The sequence below is a fragment of the Anoplophora glabripennis genome, unplaced genomic scaffold (genome assembly GCF_000390285.2).
Source record: "Anoplophora glabripennis isolate ALB-LARVAE unplaced genomic scaffold, Agla_2.0 scaffold849, whole genome shotgun sequence".
Classification (NCBI taxonomy): Eukaryota; Metazoa; Arthropoda; class Insecta; order Coleoptera; family Cerambycidae; genus Anoplophora; species Anoplophora glabripennis.
The window spans coordinates 26883-49460 of NW_019416934.1; the positions used below are offsets into that span (position 1 = coordinate 26883).

Consider the following 22578-nt stretch of genomic DNA (forward strand, 5'->3'; position numbering starts at 1 on the left):
GATGCAAAAGTATTGTGACGAATATTTCACATGGTAAACACTGAAGATGATGTATGAGATTATCTTTTGTACCTTTCTATTTTGTACTCTATAGATAGATGAGTTATTAAAGCATTATGACGAATATTTCACTACAAATATTCGCATAAACTACGAATAATTTAAAATATTCGACTGTCTCGAGGGTTGTTTTATAACCCACACCTTGTTGGTGATCAGAATTAAGAGGTCGCTGTAGAAAATTTATGAACTCCGCCAAATATATCATAAATGAGTCAGCCTCTCGACAAGGCCCGACCCAATATCCATCTATTAATAAATTTCAAATACGAAAACCATCCCGTTAAAAATTCCAAAGGTCATAAATCAACCCACATCGATTTCCACGGCGTAGGCAATGTCAAGGGCTCGTGTCGAGATAATAAAAAAAACCGAAGCAAGTCTCTAATTAGGTAAGTAGCAGGAGATAACGTCAACAAACAAGCCCCTTAACGCTTAGCGAACGCGTATTCAGAAGTTGCGCGAAAAGCAATTTCGCTAATGCACATTTACATGTGTACCGAGCATAATTGAGTATGAAATTCACCATTAGGTCACACTGTTAGGCGACGATTAGTATAATAGGGTGCCGTCAAAATACCGGAAAGAAAATAAAAACACAGACCGTCTGACGCGATAGGGTTCTGCGAAAAATGCGCTGGAATAATGAAATTTCCACAAAATCCATATTTGGAGCGGTTCCAAGCAACTCTCAATGGATTTTTGCAATAAACTAGGCGAAATAGATATGAATTATGTATTTGACCGAAAATGTAAAGAACATTATTAAATACACGTTCAATAATAGCAAGTTATATTACCTATATATAGGGGGAGTGAAGTTTCTTTTTATAATTATATATATCCCAACAAAAAAATTCCTATGAGATTCTTTTTAAGTGAAATGCATTTGAAAACCCCTTCACTATGCCGTAGTTTAATATGCAATAATTGAAAAAATGAGGAATTTTCGTAATTAATACCTAAACATCAATTTTAGACAGTTAAATTTAAAAAATGTTCATCTTCTTGCAACAGCATCGTTTTCTCCTGACAAGAAATAGGCTCTAACCATATCAACCCTTTCTTGAATCGTACTAAAACATAAACGTAACAGAATGAAGAAGTAATGTCGTATTTGGGCGTACCCGTTTTGCAAAATTAACATGGCAGTTTATTTTTTACCCGTTTGCCATCCCGTCACATCATGCCAGGTGTGAAATCAACTAGCAGTAGCGGCATTTCAGAGACGGCAATATAGCATCGGATTCTGTTTAAATTTAAACTGATCACGATTTCATTTTGTTGCTGTTTTATTTACTGAGGATTAATCTCGTATAGTTAGCAAAACTACAAAACTAGAGATTATTTGATACTATTATTTGTAAAAAAAACTGACCCACCACTTAAATTTACACCCCGTACAAATCGTAGCAAACAAAATATTCAAGAAATAAATATTGCCGAAACAATTAAAGATTTTTTTTCTAATTTTATCTGTTGTTTTTTCTGGCATGATTCTTAAAAACGTGAAAATCTCATGGAAAGAAAATAATATTGCCAGTTCTGGGTCGTGTTTCTAAGACCCCTTAAGGAAAAATTTGAGGTCGACATTGATGTGTGTCAAACCTGGATCCGCAATGCGTCTAGACAATTTCAGCTTTTAAGACAGCTGTGTGGTATTTATGGCAGAGTGCCACACGAAAATTCCCTCGAGCCTTGAATTTCGTTTTATTTCTATTTTCTGATAGATCGTTCCGCTGTCGATGATATTCCGTTAAAACTTCCAGAACAGAGACGTTCTCACGCAAAGTTTGACCATCTTCTCCGCAGTGTGAAAGGGGTAATATTTATTACGTTCTTTGCTACGGAAAAACGCAATAAATTTAAACAATTATGCCGTGACTTAATGGGACAATTATTCAAATAGGATTCCGATAATAAATTGGCAATTTTATCAAAATAAAAAAGAACAATCGTAACCTATAAAGTCACACGAACAGGCATAATATTTATAGATTTTGGGCCATATTTAATGTGATTTATATTTTTATTCAAATATGACGTAATACACGTGGTATACCTTATTAAAAAATGTAATTTCATCAAATAATATCTCGCAAACACAATTTTTATTTGTTCTAGTTTTTAGGTCATTCAATTAATTTTGCAGATTCAATAATAACGAAGTTAATCATTGTGGGAATTTAATTTGGATCACCCTGTACTACACAACTCCCTTTTCCGGCAATTTACAGATATACCACTGAACCCTGCGATATTTCCTTTTTCCGGACAGATATTTTTCGTCCGGGGGTTGTTTTTAGACCGGAAGTTTCAGGTTAAAAAATACATCCGGTATATCTGCCCCCATTTGACAAAGCGGACTTGAAGTCAGAATAACACCAATGCCGTTTTCAATTTTCTTTTTATTGGAACGGAACCGAAAAATGTAAGCATATACATACAGGGTGAGTCAGTTTTTTGTTGTAGGATTTTAACAGTTGATAGAGATTCATTTTTTAATAAGAAAAGTTCCTATAAACGTAGGTCTTAGAACGCTTCGTTTGTGAGATATAGGGTGTTGAAAACAAACTTTTTTTAAGTTTTCTTAATATCTCTAAAAGACCAACATATATTAAACTGAAATTTGCTATTAATAATACATTAGTTATGTTGAATAAAACAAAGATATCTGTTATCCATTTCACCCACCAGTGACGTGCCTGAGGTGGGTTACTGCCCCCTTTAAAAAAATAATTCGTACGCCCGTGGATTTTTCTGGAAAATAACATCATTTTAAAATTTTTTAATCAATTCTGAACAAAACAGCTCTCTTTCAATTTTACCAATATATGTTGGTCTTTTAGAGATATTAAGAAAAATTCTTAAAAAAAGTTTGTTTTCAACACCCTATATCTCACAAACGAAGCGTTCTAAGACCTACGTTTATAGGAACGTTTCTTATTAAAAAATGATTCTCGATAAACTGTTAAAATCCTACTACAAAAAACTGACTCACCCTGTATAACATAAACATATAAATGAGCATTTACATTTAAAATTCGTGAATCGTGCAAAGGAAGGCAGATGGCACTTTGCCAATTTTTTAATACTGCCAACTACCGGTCTGAATCAGACACTGCAGTAGAATTCTAGTGAATACGTCTACAATACAAAAAATGCAAGTGGTTGCAGCGTTCTGCATTCAATATATTGCTATTGGACGTTAAATATTCTTAGGTATAAAATTAAAAAAAGCAAAAAATATAAATGCTATATAATGCTTTAAATAATAAACCTAAACACAAAAATTTAAATTTCAACGCTACAAAATAAAATCCTCTAAAAATGTACGAGTAAAAAATAAACCAAAAAAGCTAAAGGGTATACTGTAGTTTCTACTTACTAACAAACTGTACCCTTTTTGGCTGGTTCGCTATCGTCGTCCTTGGTTTCGTTTTTACCTTCGTTATTGGAATTTGTGTCCTATGAACTGTAAAAATTCGGGAAATACTGATTTTACAACAAAAACACTGTATTCTCTATCAAAAAACAATCTTTCACCTCAATTACACCTAAATATTCGCACAAAATCATTATTATCCTTCTCGTTCTGTTACACCAAGAGCGAAGTCAATTGGATTCAAATCGGGTATACCTCGTGTATATCCCACGCAAATATACTTAAAAAAATATATTTACAAAACCGAATATGCTTTAAAAATGTACCGACTGATCATAATATTACAGAGGCGATCTAGCTGGATGATACGCGTGTAATTTTATACCAGCCGTCCTTAGAACAACCGCAACAGCGGTGTCAACAGCCTGGAAATGGGGGAGATGGGGGGATGTCTTAGCAATAACGTGATACGGATGCCGTAGAAGTTCGGCAGACCCGCCGTCGTCAAATCCCAATTTATGTCCCGAAATTTGGGGGAGAGGAATAATTTAATGCCGCAGACAAACAGTTGGGTAATAACGCTGCGGAGAGATGGAATAGTATCTTCCACACCAAAGGACGCCTCCCGAAATCGATACACGGTGGTGCTATTCTGCTGATGTCCTATAAGTTTTTTTTTGTTTACACAATAATTTTATTGACTTTAATATATCGCGTTTGCACACCCTTACCCATCTATTTTCTTTGGGATAAGTTCTGAATCATGCTTGTACATCTAATTATAAATTAAAAATCAATCAAACGATATCAGAACGGCACCAACTTTCCACAGGTACGATCGGCGAGCAATCACCGGTAACGATCCCGTAACTTTTCTACAGCCGATAAAATCTCCACCGATTCACTTGATATACTGTTAACAGCCCGAAAAGTCGTTAAGCCGGCCCATTAACTCCGCCTAACAATAATTATAAGAGAGTGTTAATGGCGCCCCCTTCCGAATCCCATTCGGAGTCTCGCTTAATTGGATCCGACGAATTTTTCAGCTCGGTCTTATGTTTAATTTCCGAAATTCCGTGGAGGAGAAATCCAGGTTAATTTGACAATTTTAGAGTCGGTAATGGACGGTGATACAACTGGGGGAATTTACAACCTCCCGTTTCAATTCTGTATATTTATTATTTCAGAAAAAAAAACATTAATTTATACGTGGTAGTTCAACAAAAATATTTTTTCCTATATTTGGTGCATCCTTAAGCAATTTTAAGCAAATTACAAACGGCAGCTATACTCTTGCTCTTCTTGTTGGTCTTGGAATTAAATGTTTGGTATTTCTTTATCACAAAACGGGTAAACACCAAACAATGAACAAAAACATGTTAAATATCTTACATAAATCTTTTGAAACAATTGAACGACCGTATTTAAATTATTAAGTTTAAGTAATTATCTTCTTATAGAGATACAACAAAAAGACATTACATCATCGGTCAAATCTGAAATACATGCCAAAAAGGAAGAGAACTGGAATGAAAAATAATTTTTTCACATCATACATTTATATCCTCCTTTACCTATTTGGCAATCTTGACAATAACGCAAACATGGAGTAGTTCAATGACTCATCTGGCCGAGGACAGTGTCCTAATGTAATGTGAATCGTTTAGGAAGCTAATTTTAGTTGCTTTAACGGTTCGGTTCATTAAAATTGCGGATAGCTACTTTTTTAGGAACAAGAAAGTGAAGGTCCGAATTTAAATACTTGTCCAAAATATAAAAACCGTTGCCAGAGCATTCAACTTTAAGATATGTTTGCATTTATAGGTCACCAAAAAATACTTAATATGATAATTGAAATTATTTTTCATTTAAGATTGCGAGTTACCGCATTGCAGTCAAGTATGGAGAGTTTATTACAAGCGCGAGTAAAAAAAAAACATTCGAGAATATAAAACAAGTACATATCAACCAACATTATCCGAAAATACTTGCTTGCTTCGATATATTGTTAAAATTGGCGATAAGAATGACAATTACGATAAATTAATTTGACGTTTGTAATAAAAATCCAAAGAGGCCAATTGTCCAAACCTCAGGCGGACTTTGCTACAGGACCTCTACGGACTGATCATGGCATGGGATTGAACGTCGACCTTGGTACCTTGCAGTATACTAACCAGAAACGGAACCTGGCCTTATTGTTATTGCATTGCATAACCTCTATATGTCATAAATTGCACATTCATTTATTGTAAATAATCAGTGCTAGACAAGGCAAAGCCTAAAAGACAGTGATATAGACATCAGTTGAAAGAGGAAATTTTAAAATTATTTATCGTGTAAGGCAAAGTCGACAAAATATTACCAAGTTCTTTTTTTGAGTGTATTTTCCAAAATTAATGGCGACAAATCGTCCCGACTCAAGAAGAATCATTTCAGCAGAGAGAGAGAGAGACATCGAAAAACTGCGAGTACATGACAGCATGACAATATATCATCGATCTTTCCACGACATTCAATAACATCTCCCAAACGACGGCGCACGCCGCAAGAACGGATATTCCTCGAACCCGCAAGGGCCCAAAACAGAAAGTCACCTCGTGACAGGCTCTGACTTCTTTGTTCCCACTTAAAATCCAAATAAGGCAGAGACCGGCTTTGTGGTTTATTTGAACTGGGAATCGAGGTCGGCTGTGTCGTATTCGTGCTCGCACAAGCCACAAGTGAGTTTGCACTGAGGATTTATGAAAATAGAGCGGGACAGCGAGCGACGCGACGGGGAAAAAAAAGCGACGTTTCAAACGGTTACGCTTTAGGTAAAGCGACGTCGCAAATCCAATTACATCAAATGGAATTAGGGAAATAAGTTAATTTCAGATAATTTGATTACTTTCTTGTTAGCGGATCTAACGAGGTGTTCGATCTCTGCGAGTCGCCTGACATTGTCAATTATGACCCCGTTTAGCTTATTTATTAATTTTGTCACCAAACGTTCCCTAAAACACGTTTTTTTCTCAAAACTTAAAATAAAATTACAAAATTATAGAATTTAAAAGCACGTAATCGAGATTTTCAAAATAGTTTCTAAATCTACAAAACCAACATATACCTAGGCCGATATTTAAAAAATAGTGGTTGATCTACATTTTAATGTTAATAAAAACTTATTTTAGGTATAGCTTCTAAACCATATGAAAGGATATTGAAGGACAACAGACTTGAAGTTAAAATTACGGAGCTGTACCGGAAAAGTTCCTATTCCTTTGTACTTCGACAAGTTTATCCTATATACCTGTACATTTTTTTACTATTTCGTATAGTATACCGTAAGTAAAGTAGTAAAAAAACTATATATGTACTTGCACTTGTAAAAGTACAGTGAGAAGAAGTGATGCTATTTCTACTGAAATGAAGTATTAAAACATTGGCAGTTTTCCCTTTTGGAATACTGAAAAGTTGATTAAAAAGTGTTATAGTCTTTCCGAAGTGAGTTGAACATGTATAAAAACGCCTTGCAATAAAATTTAATGAGTTTCATAGGCGTCCATAAAAAGTTTTCTGCTAAAGGTAAAAAAATAATAATTTGTATATAATGTGTAGAAAATGTCTAATGTTCATTTGGCCAATAACATATTTTAATTATTTATGTCCTCCAACTATTTTATTATACTGATGGTAAATTTTGATTATCACATATCAAAAAACATGTACATTTTCATTAAAATATATTACTTCTCGGCAATACTGCACTGCACTGTTAGGCAATTTGTCAACAACTGAAATTTATGGCCAGTCGCCCAGTGCGGCTGCGTTTGTTCTCCGTTTACCAGCGCGCGTATTCTTCAACTGGGTGTATACATTTCTACCACCTTCACGTTTAGTTCGACCAGACCAGTATATGGGTATTTTTAAATAAATATGGGAACAAGTTTTTCAAATATTTCAATGCCGTGTTGCTGCGTAGCGACCAAACCTGGTACATACTGCCTAGCTCTTTAGTCTTCAATTGAGATCGGAAATACTATACCAAAGTTTAACTGTTAATTCAATAGTTAAGAAAAATGTAATGTGTGATTTTTCTCACTATTCATATACTTTCAGTACGCTACAAGAAATAGCAGAAAAAATATACACAAAAATATAGAAATTTTCTTAGTAGGCTTTGGATTTTTTTTTAAATTCTAAGCGACTGTTGGCCTTCATTGGTAGGTATATGGCGTGTATCAAAGTTAAGTTCATTTCAAACAATTAGATCGAAAGTTACAGTTACAACAAATTCTATCAAGAATCACTTAGTATATCTCTAAATGTTTATCCAAGATATTTTTAACTGGTCATTTCGCAACTCTATTACAGAATGTACACTTCGTCATGAAACACCCTGTATATAATATTTCTAGATGAATTTTATTATTAACAATTTACTTGAAATGGATATGAAACATGTAATTTTTAGAACCAGATCCAAGTGCATGTAAATTAAATATATTTTTAGATTTATCGATCAAATCACAGGATATTAACCTGCAACATGTGATTTTATGAAAAATGCTATAAATAAAATATCGAACAGATACGAAACAGACGAATTACATTACAGTACAATGAATAAAAGTCAGTACCTATATTAAATAAAAAAAAAACAGAAATACATTTCCACATAAAGCAAATTCAGTTAAATACAAGACGTGGTGGTCTAGAAAAGAGTTTCCAATTGATTATTTTGAGAACTAATATACGAACGTCGAAAGAGGTGTTACTAGATCACCCCGTAGGTAGGAAACAATATTAAAGCTAGCGTTTTATAAATAAACAAGAAATCGCACTATTAATAAGACAATGGTAGATTAACAAAATCCATCTAAATTATAAAAATGTTGAAATACATTCATTTTTCGCAGTAATATATACAGGGTGTCCCGAAATTCATACAACAAAATTTGGTCACAGATCCTTAAGGACAAATTTAGAGGACCCGTATTTTTTATTTTTTCCAAGTGGCCCCATCTTTCGGAGTTACAGCCCCCTGAAGTCCGCCTCTAAGAATAATATTTTTTTTATATCTCAGAACTCTGTTGTACGAGAATGACTAAAGCTACACAGGGGTTTTATGACATGAGGAATCTGATGGTGCTTTGTTTTTTAAGACAATTTTTCGTGGGCCCCCTTGTCTTTGGAGCCAAAAAAATTTAGTCGCATATTTAAATTTCTTAAAAATTATCAGTTCACTAGAAAGCCATTAAATTTAGAAACTTTTTTTTCGTTTAGAAACACTTTTTTCGTAAAACGCAAAGTTTTCGAGAAATATGTCAAAATCTGATCGAATGCATATCGTGATTCGCTATTTTCCTCAAAAACATTGCGTTTTACGAAAAAAATATCAAGAGACAAAAAAGTTTCTAAATTCAATGGCTTTCTAGCTAACTAATAATTTAAAAAAAATCAAATTTGCAACCAAATTTTTCTGGTTCCAAAGACAAGGGGGCCCATGAAAAAATGTCTTAAGGGGGTTTCTCGCCAAAAAGCGAAGCACTGTGAGATTCCACATATTATAAAACCCCTGTGTACCAAATTTAGTGATTCTCGTACAACATGGTTTTGAGATATAAAAAAGGGTCAGATTTCAGAGGGCTGTAACTACGAAAGAGGGGGCCAGTTGGCAAAAAGAAAAAATACGGGTCTCCTAAATTTGTCTTAAGAATCTATGACCAAATTTTGTAGCATGAATTTCGGGACACCCAGTATATATGTGTAATATATGTACAACAGGAATTAAGTTATTTTCCACATTGGGAGTAAATATGTTACTATTAGATTATCAGGGTCAAAGCACTTGATTTGTTTGGATTACAAAGTTTGTTCATGTTTACCAGTATCGAGCCAAATATATGAACTCACTTAGAATATTGAAATGTATCGGATCTACCTTCAATACCGCCGCAATCTGTACATAACGAAGTTATGAAGTCTTATCAACTGGGTCGTGTTTTTTTTTTAAATATATCAGATGATCCTCTATCTAGCCAAATTACTTTGTTTCCTTTGGCTATCTATTTTGATGTCCCTAGATCTTTTTCTTTCGCTCATTTTTATCTGTAATATAATGTAACCCTCTGTTACGGTATATCTGTGACGTCGGGGGTTATATCATCCCAAAATTGGTAAAACGGGGAGCAGAAACTGGCGATAAAAGACCAGTTAAGAAAAATATTTAGTTTTGTTAAATTATTCAAATAATATTCTTACATCTTCATACCATTCGTATCCATCTTTTTTTCTTAATTTTAAAAATAACGGAATTCTTTTTAATTTTAACAATCCGTCGGATGTTTTCGTTTCCTGTTTACAAATCGTTTTAGAAATATTAGTTACAACTTCTGCTGCGTGTCCAAACTTGAAGCATTAAGAAAACTAATGTAGAGGCGTTATATAATTTTTTGCAACACGGGTTGTATAATTGTGTATTAGTCACTACAGACAAAGTTAACCCACTCAGTCTGTGGCCTCGTACCTACTCTAATCTTTTTCTGTCGTGACTAACAAAATGAGATGAAGATTAAAAAAAAAAGAGTAGGTCATGTGTTGAGAACGTAATAATCATGAAATTTCCTGACGATCTAATTAGAGCTCATACATTGCTTTTAATCTAGTAAGTACTGTACGTTTCAGATTGATTGAAACGGCATTTTGAATGGTCAGAAAAAAACTTCATCTTTGACACATCAATCATTTTAACTGTATCATATACATGAAAAAATTAAAATGAATCCTTGTTGAAAATTAAAAGATTTTATGTAAAAAGATATGTCTTTGCGGATTTGTGGTGCTTCAAAGGAGCTGACCAAAAGTTTGCATTTTTTCCCTTAAAAATGGTGAAAAAATTAAAAAAATTAATTATGTACATTTTTCCCACTATTGAACAGGCATTGACTGAATCATCTCTTGATCTTTCCCTTCAGTTGCAAGGGGTTGAAGAAACCACCCCTACAAGCAACTTCATGCACAACTCTTTTATTTTCACGAAATCTATTGCTAAAGTAACTCAATTAACTAAATTCTCGGATTTCCAGCTATCGGCACCCTCGGCAGCGGGCTGTTGCCATGCATTCGTGATCAACGCAGGAATCCGGGCTTCTCCCGGATCCGCATAGCGGGGCCGACGACGACCGACAGGAATGCGTCCCCTCGAGCCGTCCCGGCGCCCTTTGGCGCCCTTGCCGTCCGCCCAGCAACAGTGATCGGGGTGGATGACTCATCTCATTGCGGCGGACACGGACAGACGTCGGGAATTCCAGGTCAAAATGTCCTTTTTCATCCTGGGACGAACAGGACGAATTGAAAACGACCGAGATAGGGAATAGAGAGGCAGTCGAAGGTTCCTTATGAAACGGATATCGATGAAAAGGCTTAGGAGTCTTGGAATATTGAAAAAACTAACATTAGAATATTTCAAGTTAATAATGCAATCATTATTTCAACAAAGTTTCCAATTTAAGTGTCAAAATCATTTTGAGCCTGAAATGAAACAATGAGAAAAAGTTATGCAGTTTCATTTGTTTAGTTTCAATTTTGTTTTTATATCAAACATACTAAGAGCATTCAATCTGTCATATTCAGGATTTTTAACTTTTTTTAAATTCGTGAAAAAATTAGGCTAGTCATTATGGGTTTTTTTCGGGAAAATAATACTATTAGAAGTTTCTCTACGGAATATTGTTCAAAAACGTGTTATAAACAAAATATCAAAAAATCAACTCGAGACTAGTTGGGAAACTTTGTTAAAATAATGGTCAAAGTTATGGAAAAATGGTTTTTTGACTCGCGTAAAAAAACTGTTATTCATAGAGAAAAAAGGTTTATACAAAAAAGGTAGGTATTAAATAAATCTATAAAATAAGACAAGTCCCATTAAGTTCCAATAATTCATTTATGCGCAAGAGCTCAAAAATGGTCGAAAATGTCCCCTTTCTTCAATTGCTAATAATTAATGCAATTTTCATCGCCATTTGTAATCCAGGATTTTTGAGGCTTTTTGCACCCTTAATAAGTGGTAAAAATTTCAGCCCGAAAGCTTCATTAGCTTGGCGTTGGTGGAATTTGTTATCTAAGAAGATGCTATTTTCAATTCATTTTTCTCAAGCTCACAAGCGTTGTAGAGTTTCGATCATTAGTTGTTTTTGTACCTAAATAGTTATTGACATATGCATTTACTGACAATTTAATTTTTCAAATTTAATTTGTTTAAAAATGACTGTGTAAACGCCTGTGAGTTTGGGAAAAATTAATTGAAAATAGCATCTTCTTAGATAACAAATTCCGCCAACACCAAACCAATGAAGCTTTCGGGCTGAAATTTTTACCACTTATTAAGGGTATAAAAAGACTAAAAAATCCTAAATTACAAATGTCTGCGATGAAAATTGCATTAATTATTAGCAATTGAAGAAAGGGGACATTTTCGACCATTTTTGAGCTCTTGCGCATAAACAAATTATTGGAACTTAATGGGACTTGTCTTATTTTATAGATTTATTTAATACCTACCTTTTTTGTATAAACCTTTTTTCTCTATGAATAACAGTTTTTTTACGCGAGTCAAAAAACCACTTGACCATTGTTTTAACAAAGTTTCCCAACTAGTCTCGAGTTGATTTTTTCATATTTTGTTTATAACAGGTTTCCGAACAATATTCTGCAAAAAAACTTCTAATAGTATTTTTTCCCGAAACAGGTTGTTTCATGTCTATACTGACTGGGCTAAATGTCATCTTTCGAATGGCAGTATCGAAATTTTTTAATCAGAAGAAACAGTAGTAAAATTTTTTAAAGGTGGTCTTCGTCTTATGTTGACCAAAGGTGCTTCTAATCTTTCGGGGTCACTCTGTATATGAGCAATCAAACAGAATAAATAAAGTCCGTACTATCGCTATCATCCCCTAGCCCTAGATCGTGTATAAAAATGTCAACGTTATTACAGCCGAACTTTCGTACCTAATTGACTAATTTATGGTTATAGCAACTTGTACGCGTGCTTCAAGCACATTACACTCCCCTTCTATTCAAGCGAAATAAGTAGGAAACAGACATCAAGCCCGATCTAGCCAATGAAGGCATTAATTAAGAGGCCTACAGTCGGAAATCCGACCAAAATACAATCCTTGGAGTCTAATTTTGAACTTTTGATTTTGATTTTTTTTTAATTGTACGGATTTTATTAAGTCAAAAACTGAGCAATAAGGACTAGAAAAATGTTGTACTAAAACTGGACTCTGCGCTATCACAAGTGAAAATAACAGCCCTTTTAAGAATTACGAAAAATCTACAGAAATGTGAAGAAAAAATCAGAAATATACGTGATCATATAGACAGGAAGACTCGTAGTTTTTTTTTTTAAATAAGAGTAAAAACGAGTAGGGAAAGGCAATTTTCAAGAAATTATGCTAGAACCAAACATTATCAAAACACTGCTGTCAGTCTGTTGAAAAATTTTTGCCACATGGAATAAAATTGTTAATATCTATTTAACAATTATATGTATCCTATATATCAAAACAGAAAGTGACAAGTGATTTAACAAAATTGTAATAAATATAATGCTTTAAATACAATTTGTTAATAAAGTCAGGGCTTCAACTCAAAATATTAATTTTATTTTTTGTTTGAGCCATATCTTGGGAATCTACATAGCAATTGTTTTCTAATTTTACAAGATGAATAATATCCTGCATCGTTTCAGTTAATTGTAAAATCCATTCTCATCCATTTTGTTCAGCAAATAATTCTAATATGGCGCTTTTAATAAAAAATTTTGAAAAGGATTATGGTTTCTCAGAAGTTAGCAAAAGAATTTTCTCATTTTTTCTGTAAAATAAAGGCGTGATTTAATCGGTGCAATATAATGGGCGAATTTTTAAAACAAATAAAATTTAAATTTTTCCTACATACAAAAAAAAAAAGAAAAACTGATCTAAAACCTAGTTTTTGGCAATTTCTTTTATAAAAAAGTGACTTTAGTTATCGTTTTTTTTTAACTGATCTAAGGACTTCACTTTAAGATATGACACAAATTGTGGTTAGCCATATTTTTTTATACAGTCAGCTGTGCTGCACTTGTGTAAATTTTTAATGCAATTTTTGTCTTTCGTTTGGAGGGAATTCACTAATCAATTTGAAAATAAATAGACAAGAAAAAGAGAAACCAATCTTAACTAACCCTTTACAGGTTTCCAAACCCTTCACTTGTGGTACCTGTCCCTTCGCATAGACGCCTTAAGTGTCGCCACTCAGACGTCAAGTGGGGGACCGTTCAGATCGATATAGACGACTTCATAGGGCCCTGGAGTTTATTAGAACGAACAGGAAGCCTTTTTTTGTCAAGGGTAAATGAAGAGTATTGTACACTTCACAATGGCTTGCGAACGAGACATCGGGACAAAACCTAACCTAGTTTAATTAAATACCGGACAAAGCAAACAAACCGTACGTGAGTTTGTCGTGTATATCCGGGTTTTTGCAGACAAAGAGTTTGGGGTCACTTTAGTAAGAGATAGGGTACGGACGTTGTTCGATGATGAAAGTAGTTGGGGCTATAGGCAATAGGCGTTTGAAGTTCCTAGATTGATAAAGTACCGTCAGTTGGGGACAAAATTTCTATTACCAACCTCGAATTATAAGATCGAAGCTTCTATATACAGGGTGTAAATAAATAAGCGCAAAAAAATTCAGGGAGTAATTCCCTGTTGAAAAATAAGGTCTTTCATATCAAAAAATCTCAATCCCTTAAAGAGGGTACCAAAACATTTATTTCTAATTTTTTTCTGAAATACCAAAAATGTGACAGCACTCGCCTCGAACGCGAGTAGGTGTTCACCACACAACTAGTACTTAACAAGTAACCTGGCAAAAAACTCAAGCAGTATGATAAATAATGTTCCAGTCCAATATTACTGTATTGACACTCAAAGCTCGCATAATCTCTTAAATGTGTAACCTGTCACTTTTAACTATATGGACCTCAGGATACGGAATTCGTTTGGAATTTAATAACAAATTGTTTTCTATTTAAATATAACTTCAAATTCAGTTAGATATATACTGTCTTCAAATACGGAAAACTGACCCCCCCCCCCCTTCGCTTCTTCACCGTTAGTTAACCTGCACTACCTCCCTCCGCGTGCACTGTGGATTGTCAACAATTCATGTATTTCTTCTATTTTTGTGTATTTTAAAAAACTAATTATAACTGAATTTTTTATTTGATTAAAAAAAGATAATTTCGGATTCGTATTCAGTGGAACGTGTACTACTACCCGTGTATATTACTAAAAAACTGACTCCACTTAAGTTACACCTTGTATATAATACTTACTCCAAAATTTCACAACGCTGGCTGTGTTTTATAGATTTTACTCATTAGGTATCCCCACAAAATGAAATCAAGGGGCGATAAATCCGGTGATCGTGGAGGCAACTCAATGCTGCCTCTTCTTCCAATCTAATTCCGTAGAAAACGTTGGTCCAAATACTGCACAATTAACGCATAATGCGGAGGAGCACCGTCCTGTTGAAAAATCAAATGATCTTCATCATACTCTGGAACATTTTCAATAATATCAGTCAAGGCAGGGTCAATAGCGTCTTCCGGTAATTGCAAATACATTTGGCCAGTCAAATTACCAGGTAGAAAACAAGAACCCACCAGCCGGTCACCGAAAATTTCAGCCCATACATTTAATTTTTCCGGTTGCTGTGTATGCACCTCGTGAAAAACTCTTGGGTTTGAATCGGACCAATAGCGGCAATTGTGACGATTTACCGTCCCGTTCAAGAAAAAACTGCATTCATCAGAAAAACAGATGTTAAAAAGGAACTGTGGATCGTTCCCTGCTCGCTCACTCATTATTTCGCAAAATTGCAAACGGCGGTCATAATCATCCTCATGAAGTTCCTGGACTAAATGTATTTTGTATGGATGGAATTTATTCTTCTTCAAAATGGTTTGTATGCTAGTTCGATTGATCCCAGACACAGATGCCAGCTGCCTCGTACTTAATGTAGGATCAAGATGAACTTGTCCCAAAACTGCAACTTCACTAGCTTCATTAACTATAGGTTTTTCAATTTCTCGTTTTTTATTGGCTACGTTCCCTGTCTCTTGAAATTTTTTTACTAACTCTAGAACATACTTCCTCCTGACATGTCGATCTTGATGTTGTTCATTAAATAGCTGAGCTGTTCTATTCGCACATTTATTGTTCATAAAGTAAAGCGAAATGATATCTACCCTTTCCGCAATGGAATAAACCATAGTGTTTAATTTTCAAAAACACAATTAAATAAACTACCAACCAACGCTTCCAAATAATACTAGAAAATAATTTGGAATCCACTAATTTTACGTTCATTGTGTGTGTATAGCATTCATTTCTGTTTTTTACAATTGTGTTTTTTTTACGAAAGTGATAACAAATCGCCAAAAACCAATGTAACGCAAGAAATACTAAATTTATACCATTGGCGTACTTAACTCGAATGACTGACATTTTTACCGTTACTAATTGTTTGTACATAAGTTTCAACTTTAAAATCAAAATTCTTAATAAGTATTGGGCGGAATTATAAAATTTAAAGTCTGTTGTAAAGAGAATTGTAAGAGCTTTCAAAAGAAATATTACTCAACCCCCAATGCCATTTAAATATTTTGGGGTGATGCTTACCCTTGCTTGGGGGTGAAAGTGGCGGAGTCAAAAATACCAGCAAAGAATGTCCCCCTTTAATCTAAAATCGACGGGTCTGAGCGTTTTTCTACAATCTTGACGCAGTTCCTGAAAATGGCTCCGTTTCGTTTTCATTTGGCCACCCTGTATATTAAAATATACAGGATGACTTTAAAATTAGGAACCCAAAACGTAAATCTCTAGGTGAAGACCAATGTCTCCATTGGGAAAATAGATTATACTTATTTGACAAAATTTAAATCACAAAAATTCGACCAAAAACGAATTAAGTTCACCGTTCAATTTTTCTCGGAAATCGTTCTTAACTACTTTTTGTCTATCTACTCGTGAAATAGAAATAAAAATGTTCAAATTGGTCGATCCACATGCCTTACAACTTAATAAAATCTACCAAAATATCAACTGAAAAATTTATTGCGCATTTTGCCGACATACAAGTCGACTACATTGCTGCATTTCAAATTATACCCGTTCTCGGCAAATGTAAAACGGGTTGGTTCATTATAAACGCTTGCAATTCAATCTATATTAGTAATTGCCCGCGGTGACGATAAGCGAAGAGGAAAATCAGCACGTCGAGAGTTGAACAACACCAAGGCGTCACTTTTTCTCTCAATAATTTCATTAATTCCATATCAGGCCATCCCCATTTCGTAAAGTATATACGAGAATAAGTGAAATTCCAAACGACATTTTCGCTACTTATATCGCGTGAAAGTTTATTATAATATTATGTTGTTTGTCGAGGAAAACGCCGTGTTTTTCTTTAAATTGTAAACAGATTAATTACAGCTTGTCGCATTAGAGCGACGCGAGGTCGTGGACCGATATAAGATACTGGGAATAAGTTATCACCTCATATACCTACATTTCATTCGACTGCATGAAGTGGAAACGAAAGTGAAGCAGCAATCATTTCAATCACGATTGTTATAAAATAAATAAAATAAAGTCACACGAACGGACATTACTGTACAACAATGTACTGCTATCGACCCGACACGTTTGCTTTTCGTGTTTCATAAATCCTCATTTAAACAATGGGAATGAATAACAAATAAATACAATAGCCGATACAATAATTCTCTATAAAAATTACATTGTTGGGAATAATTCTGTTCCTGTCATGGTTAATGAAATATATGCTTAAATGTACGGTATATACTTACGTATATGAAATAATTATGAACATACAGGAATTGAACCAAGTCCTTGATTAAAATCGATGTAAAAGTTTTACTGTATAACAAAGCCTAAACTTTTAGTATCGCGATACCTAGATCTTTTATGGAAATAAATATAAAAGGTCAAAATGGTTTCTTTGCTTAATTATGTTCTAAAAAGTAAATTAAATTTTTTTTTATTGCATAATAATTAAAAAAATCAAATTATAATAACAGTTTGCAATAAATATGTTAAAATTTACCTAAAGACAAAATAAATTTACCTTACTAGTGATATACTTAAATATTTCTAAAATGTTGGATCTACCGGTTGCAAGAGTTCATGTAAAAATAGCCGAAAATTAAAAAAAACGAAAAACAAAAAAGTTACCAGGAGAAATAAATCTAACTTTCTACAAAAGTTTTCAAGCATATGGTTTTTGGAACTTAGAACCAATGAGAACCTAAATGTTCATCAGAGCGAGCCTAGAGGTTTTAACAATGGGCGCCTAGCCCGAGAACAACAAGGGCAGATAAAAGTAAAACGGATCCTTTAAAAACCAATTTTATTGGTAACGCCACTATTGAAAATGAGTGAAATGAAACCAAAACATATGTTTTGTTATGTAGGGAAGAATTTATATGAAAGTTTGACCGTATTTGAAAAGATCTAGAATCCATATTGTCCACGACACGAAATGTATTCCTCTCCCCAGCCCAAATCTCATCAAAACCATCCATCTTCATTGATCCCTGCGAATTTGTAATGCAAACTTGTACGCCTATAATGACAGACAGCTGTTATATTCCTTTTGCACCTTTCCCCCAGAGACAGGTGTTTCCGTACCTTTGTTTACGTAATATGTCTATTACCATTTCCCATACCTAGTTAAATAATCTTGTGCTATGTGTTAGTGATTTATTTTAAAACCTTTCATTGAATAAAAAAAATCAATGCCACAGCGTAATTGTTTGTAACCCTCGGTATATCGGAATAACGCACATCTTCAAAACTATCGAAATAATCGAAATTATATAGTAAGAAGATTGGAGAAACTATATGCAACTGAGAAGACTAAAATGTGTGAAATAGAAAAGATGGACGATGAAAAGAGGAAGAATAATTATAAGAAAGAAATAATCAGACAGAAAATGTGGAAAATATTTCGGAATTAAAATCCAAATATTTAATTAAAGTATCACTTTAAGTTAATAAATCGTAATCGTAGTGCTTATTGCTCTAGATTTTCTAACAGCCTTATTTCCATCTATCAAGTTACTTGACTTCAGAGCATTTGAATCCAAAGTACCAGTTCAAAAGTCAAGTTGACCATCACGTACATAAGTAAAAGCTAAAAGAGCAAATTTAAAGCAAACCTGAAAAGATATTTCAAGTAAAATAAATATTATGTTCATTATAATAAAGCTATTTCAAAATTATGTACTTGAATTCAAGTGACTTGAACTCAAGTAGCTTGACTGATGAAGCTTCCCCTAAAATTTATTAAGCCCCAAGTCCGTAAAGAATATTTATATTTCATAAAGCAGTCTTATATCGGCTGATACAAGAGAGAATATTTTTTTAAATAAAAATCTGGCTACGTAGCAATAATCAGCATCACTTAAGATATTGGGGTTATCTTATATTTCATCAATGAATCATCAGACATCAAACATATCTACTTGCATTGTTTGTTTACACTTGAGTTCTAGTTTCTCGAATCTTCGATTGGAGGATGATTTTCATAACAAAAAAATCAATCCCGTATTACCGTAAATTTGTAACAATTTCAATTACGAACTCAAAACGATTTCCGATAATAACGATTGCGCTCAAATAAAATTTCTCACCCCGATATTAAGGGATAATAATGATTTATCAATAAATTAAAAACGCTTCATGCACGCACCCCCGCATACATACGTTCTATTTAACACAAGAAGCCAGCCTTCACCTACCCCAAAGCAATTAATCAAAGCATAAAATCCAAACATCCTTCAGACCCATCGATACATCAATAATCAACGCCACCTGGCGTCTGCCGGCAATCACCCGAAACAAAAAGAACAGTAATAAGTTAATGTTGCCATTTTATGGTAAAATTAAATGTAAATTAATATATATGAAGTGATTCACAAGTTTTTAAAAAAATCGGACAATACTTTTATTTGTAGACCATTAAAACTACATTTTTTCATAATAAATATATGATTAAAATATTTAGTGACATAGTTACAAACGATTCGTTCCTTGTATCACCTTGTAACCACTATCGAAATAAATGAAACAGAGCCCTGAGTTTGGAAACCGATATTAATAAAACGTAGGAGCAAAAAATTTGAAATTTGGACCATATATAGCCTCACTAAAAATTTGTTAAAATAATAGAGTTATAAAGGCTATATATACTGTATACCCTGCATCGGACCGTGAACGTAATTGACCATTCCGATACTGTTTTTAAGAATATCATATTTATAACTGTATTATTTTAACAATTTTTTTCAGATTGTTGTTTACAATTATTTACTACCTGTGTCAGTTTTTTTTCTTTTTTTAAAGATCGCAATATTTACTGTGATAGCACTCCTTTCTCTTTATGTTAAAAATAAAAAAACAAGAGGTTTTGAGACAAGTGACCTCCACACTACTAAAGACAACAGTTCGACTTACCGTCAGTAAAAATTTGGATTTTTTTTATCAATTAACAAAAAAATTACGACGAATTAAAGTGAGAGGTATCAATTTTGTAGGCCGAAACCGCGATTTTTTCAACATTTTCATTAATAACTAAAAAATGGGATAACGAAATTAACTGAAATTTTAGCACACAATAGAGTAATAGTGAGGCTATATATGGCCCAAACTTTTCTTAATATCAGTTTCCAAACTCAGGGGTCTATTTCATTTATTTCGATAGAAAGTCAGTGAAAATAATTTTGTATGCTGGTTTCTGTAAAGAGATAGACAAGGTGTATCACATGGCCACCATATTCTCCAGATTTGCATCCACCAGATTATTTATTCTAATGGAATATAACACTTTAAAATCCTTTTTATTTGATATTTTTGTCCTTAAAGAGTTAAAAATAAACAAAACATAATTTCAAACAAGATGTTGTTTATTAGTCTTGATAATTTTTAAAGTAGTTGTTTAATTTATTATTTCTTTATAACTTTAATAGTGCTATTAATAAATTACAAAAAAGATCCTGGAATTGAATTGCTTGTTGCGGTTTGACTACGTAGATATCTGATAATTCAGTTTGTCCGTTTTTCTTTCCGAAGTAAAAAACTAGAAAAAAACGGAGATATCTATATTTAAAAGAACTGAATAATGAATCTCAGAATATGAAAATAAAGGTGGTATAACTGCGATTAGCGATTTTTGCATCGATTTTGTAAGTATGATTCTATAAATCCAATAATCTCCAATTCTCTCGCTAGAGGTAGCTACATTAGTTTGACAATTCAGGCAAATGGTAGGAAACTTTCATTGCCAAACGGACGATTTGCCACAAAACCAGCGAACTTTCGTTTGGAAAATATACTTTTTATACCTGAATCATAATGGAAATTTCGATAAACACAGACTGAAATAATATTTTATGACTTTGATCACATTTACCAATATAAATTGTTTAGTCTATAAAACTATTTACTAATAATTGGAATTTCTAATTGATTTTATTTATGCATTATTATTAATTCCCAACTAAATATTTTTTATAACAAATTCTAGAATTTGAAAAAGAAAAAAACTATTTTCCTTTTCTAACGTAATAATAAAAAGTTGAAAAGTACTCCAATCGGAACTCGGCATAAAAATTTAATTATTTGCACTGATATAAAAGTTACAGGGTGAAATCGACAAATCTGCGTAGCTGAATATTTTTTTATGGCGAAAAAAAAATGGTAGTTCCATTGCCTTATTATATGACGATATGATAAACGAAATAAGTTTATTCATTTGAGTTGATTGCCAAAAACATTTTATTTTAATTTAAATGTCCGTTACTTCTAAATTGTTAATAACTGAACACGGGCTTATAAGGAAAACCTGCAATATTCCTGATCTCTTTTGCACTTGCGATTCGCCTTACCAAAAAATTGTAAATGGTAGAAAGAAGTAAAGCAAATCTTAGCCGTTCACACACACTCTCCCAAGCTCTTTCGCTCCGACTCTAGGCTCACACTACAAAATCTAGAGGAAAAATCTTACCGGTTGCCGGTAGGGGTGCCCGACACGTATGGCAGAAGCACTGCATCACCGATTCCCTCACGAGCCCGATCAACATCTTGGCGGTGCTCTCTTCTCTTCCTACACTAAAATTTACTCTAAAAGTGTACAAAAATAGACTTACAATCGCGCCGGCTGTCTAAAACAGGGTGGTATTTTCTACAGGAGAGAGGTCCTCTGAGGAAGGATCAACGTCCTGTCGAACTGACGCAGCGCAATAGAGAAGCCGATGGGGTGTTGTGGCGGAGGTGGCGGTGTGCGGCGTCGCGACGCGCACCGCCGTCCGGTCGATACATCGGGCGGAGTCGAGCCGACAAGGCGACGCCGACGTCTTCCGTATGTGCGTGCCTCTCCGGGCGCCGCCAACCGGACCAGGGGCGGCGGTACGGGGCCCAAGATACCGCAATAATTCCTCCTTACAAACATTTTTTGTTGGGCTTAATTCGATAAAATATAAATAAAACTTGCAGAAAAAATTTAGACATTACATAAACCGTATTTGCAATGGTTGCAAAAAATGTAAATGAGCGGATACAGATAGAACGTTGTGCAGAATTACGCATTTGAGTGTATATTTTCTTTTTACATTGTATTGTAACTTTTTACGATATTTTGTTACATTTTAAAATGTATTACTCCCAATTTTTCGTGTTTTTCGTGACTGCCATTACTTCAGAATGAGATAGAGTAATCATAAATGAACAAAAAAGTTGTATATTACAAGGGCGTAAGATTAACAGTTTTCCAAATTCTAGTCCAAGCATTATAGAGACTGCTTGCAGTAAATAGCAAATATGGGCACGTACATGTAAACGAGTTATAGAAGAAAATAGATTTTTAACGGTTTTTTCGATATATCTCGAAAAGTAACAAAGCAATCGATACATTCAAAAAATCAGTCGATAGATCTTTTTGAAACCTACAACTTTCTCATTTAAAATTTTTCAATTCGTGCTATATTTTTTTAGTTATTTTAGAAAAACCGTTTTTTT

The 22578-nt window shown here is 33.7% G+C and overlaps 1 protein-coding gene across 6 annotated transcripts in view; it reads right to left on the bottom strand.

Moving 5' to 3' along the window:
* LOC108913471 (S phase cyclin A-associated protein in the endoplasmic reticulum) overlaps positions 1 to 22578 on the bottom strand; it is a 70256-nt gene that overhangs the window by 19993 nt on the left and 27685 nt on the right. For 5 of the 6 annotated variants that reach the window (XM_023455717.1, XM_023455715.1, XM_023455716.1 and 2 more), the window contains exons 1-2: positions 21569 to 21784; positions 3449 to 3535 (exon numbers count right to left, since the gene is read on the bottom strand). The exons of the other annotated variant lie outside the window; for it this stretch is intronic. In XM_023455717.1, the coding sequence (XP_023311485.1) occupies positions 3449 to 3535; positions 21569 to 21644 (163 nt within the window). In that variant the 5' untranslated portion in view covers positions 21645 to 21784. Of the gene's footprint in view, positions 1 to 3448; positions 3536 to 21568; positions 21785 to 22578 lie in introns of those variants that run through there. 6 annotated transcript variants of the gene reach the window in all.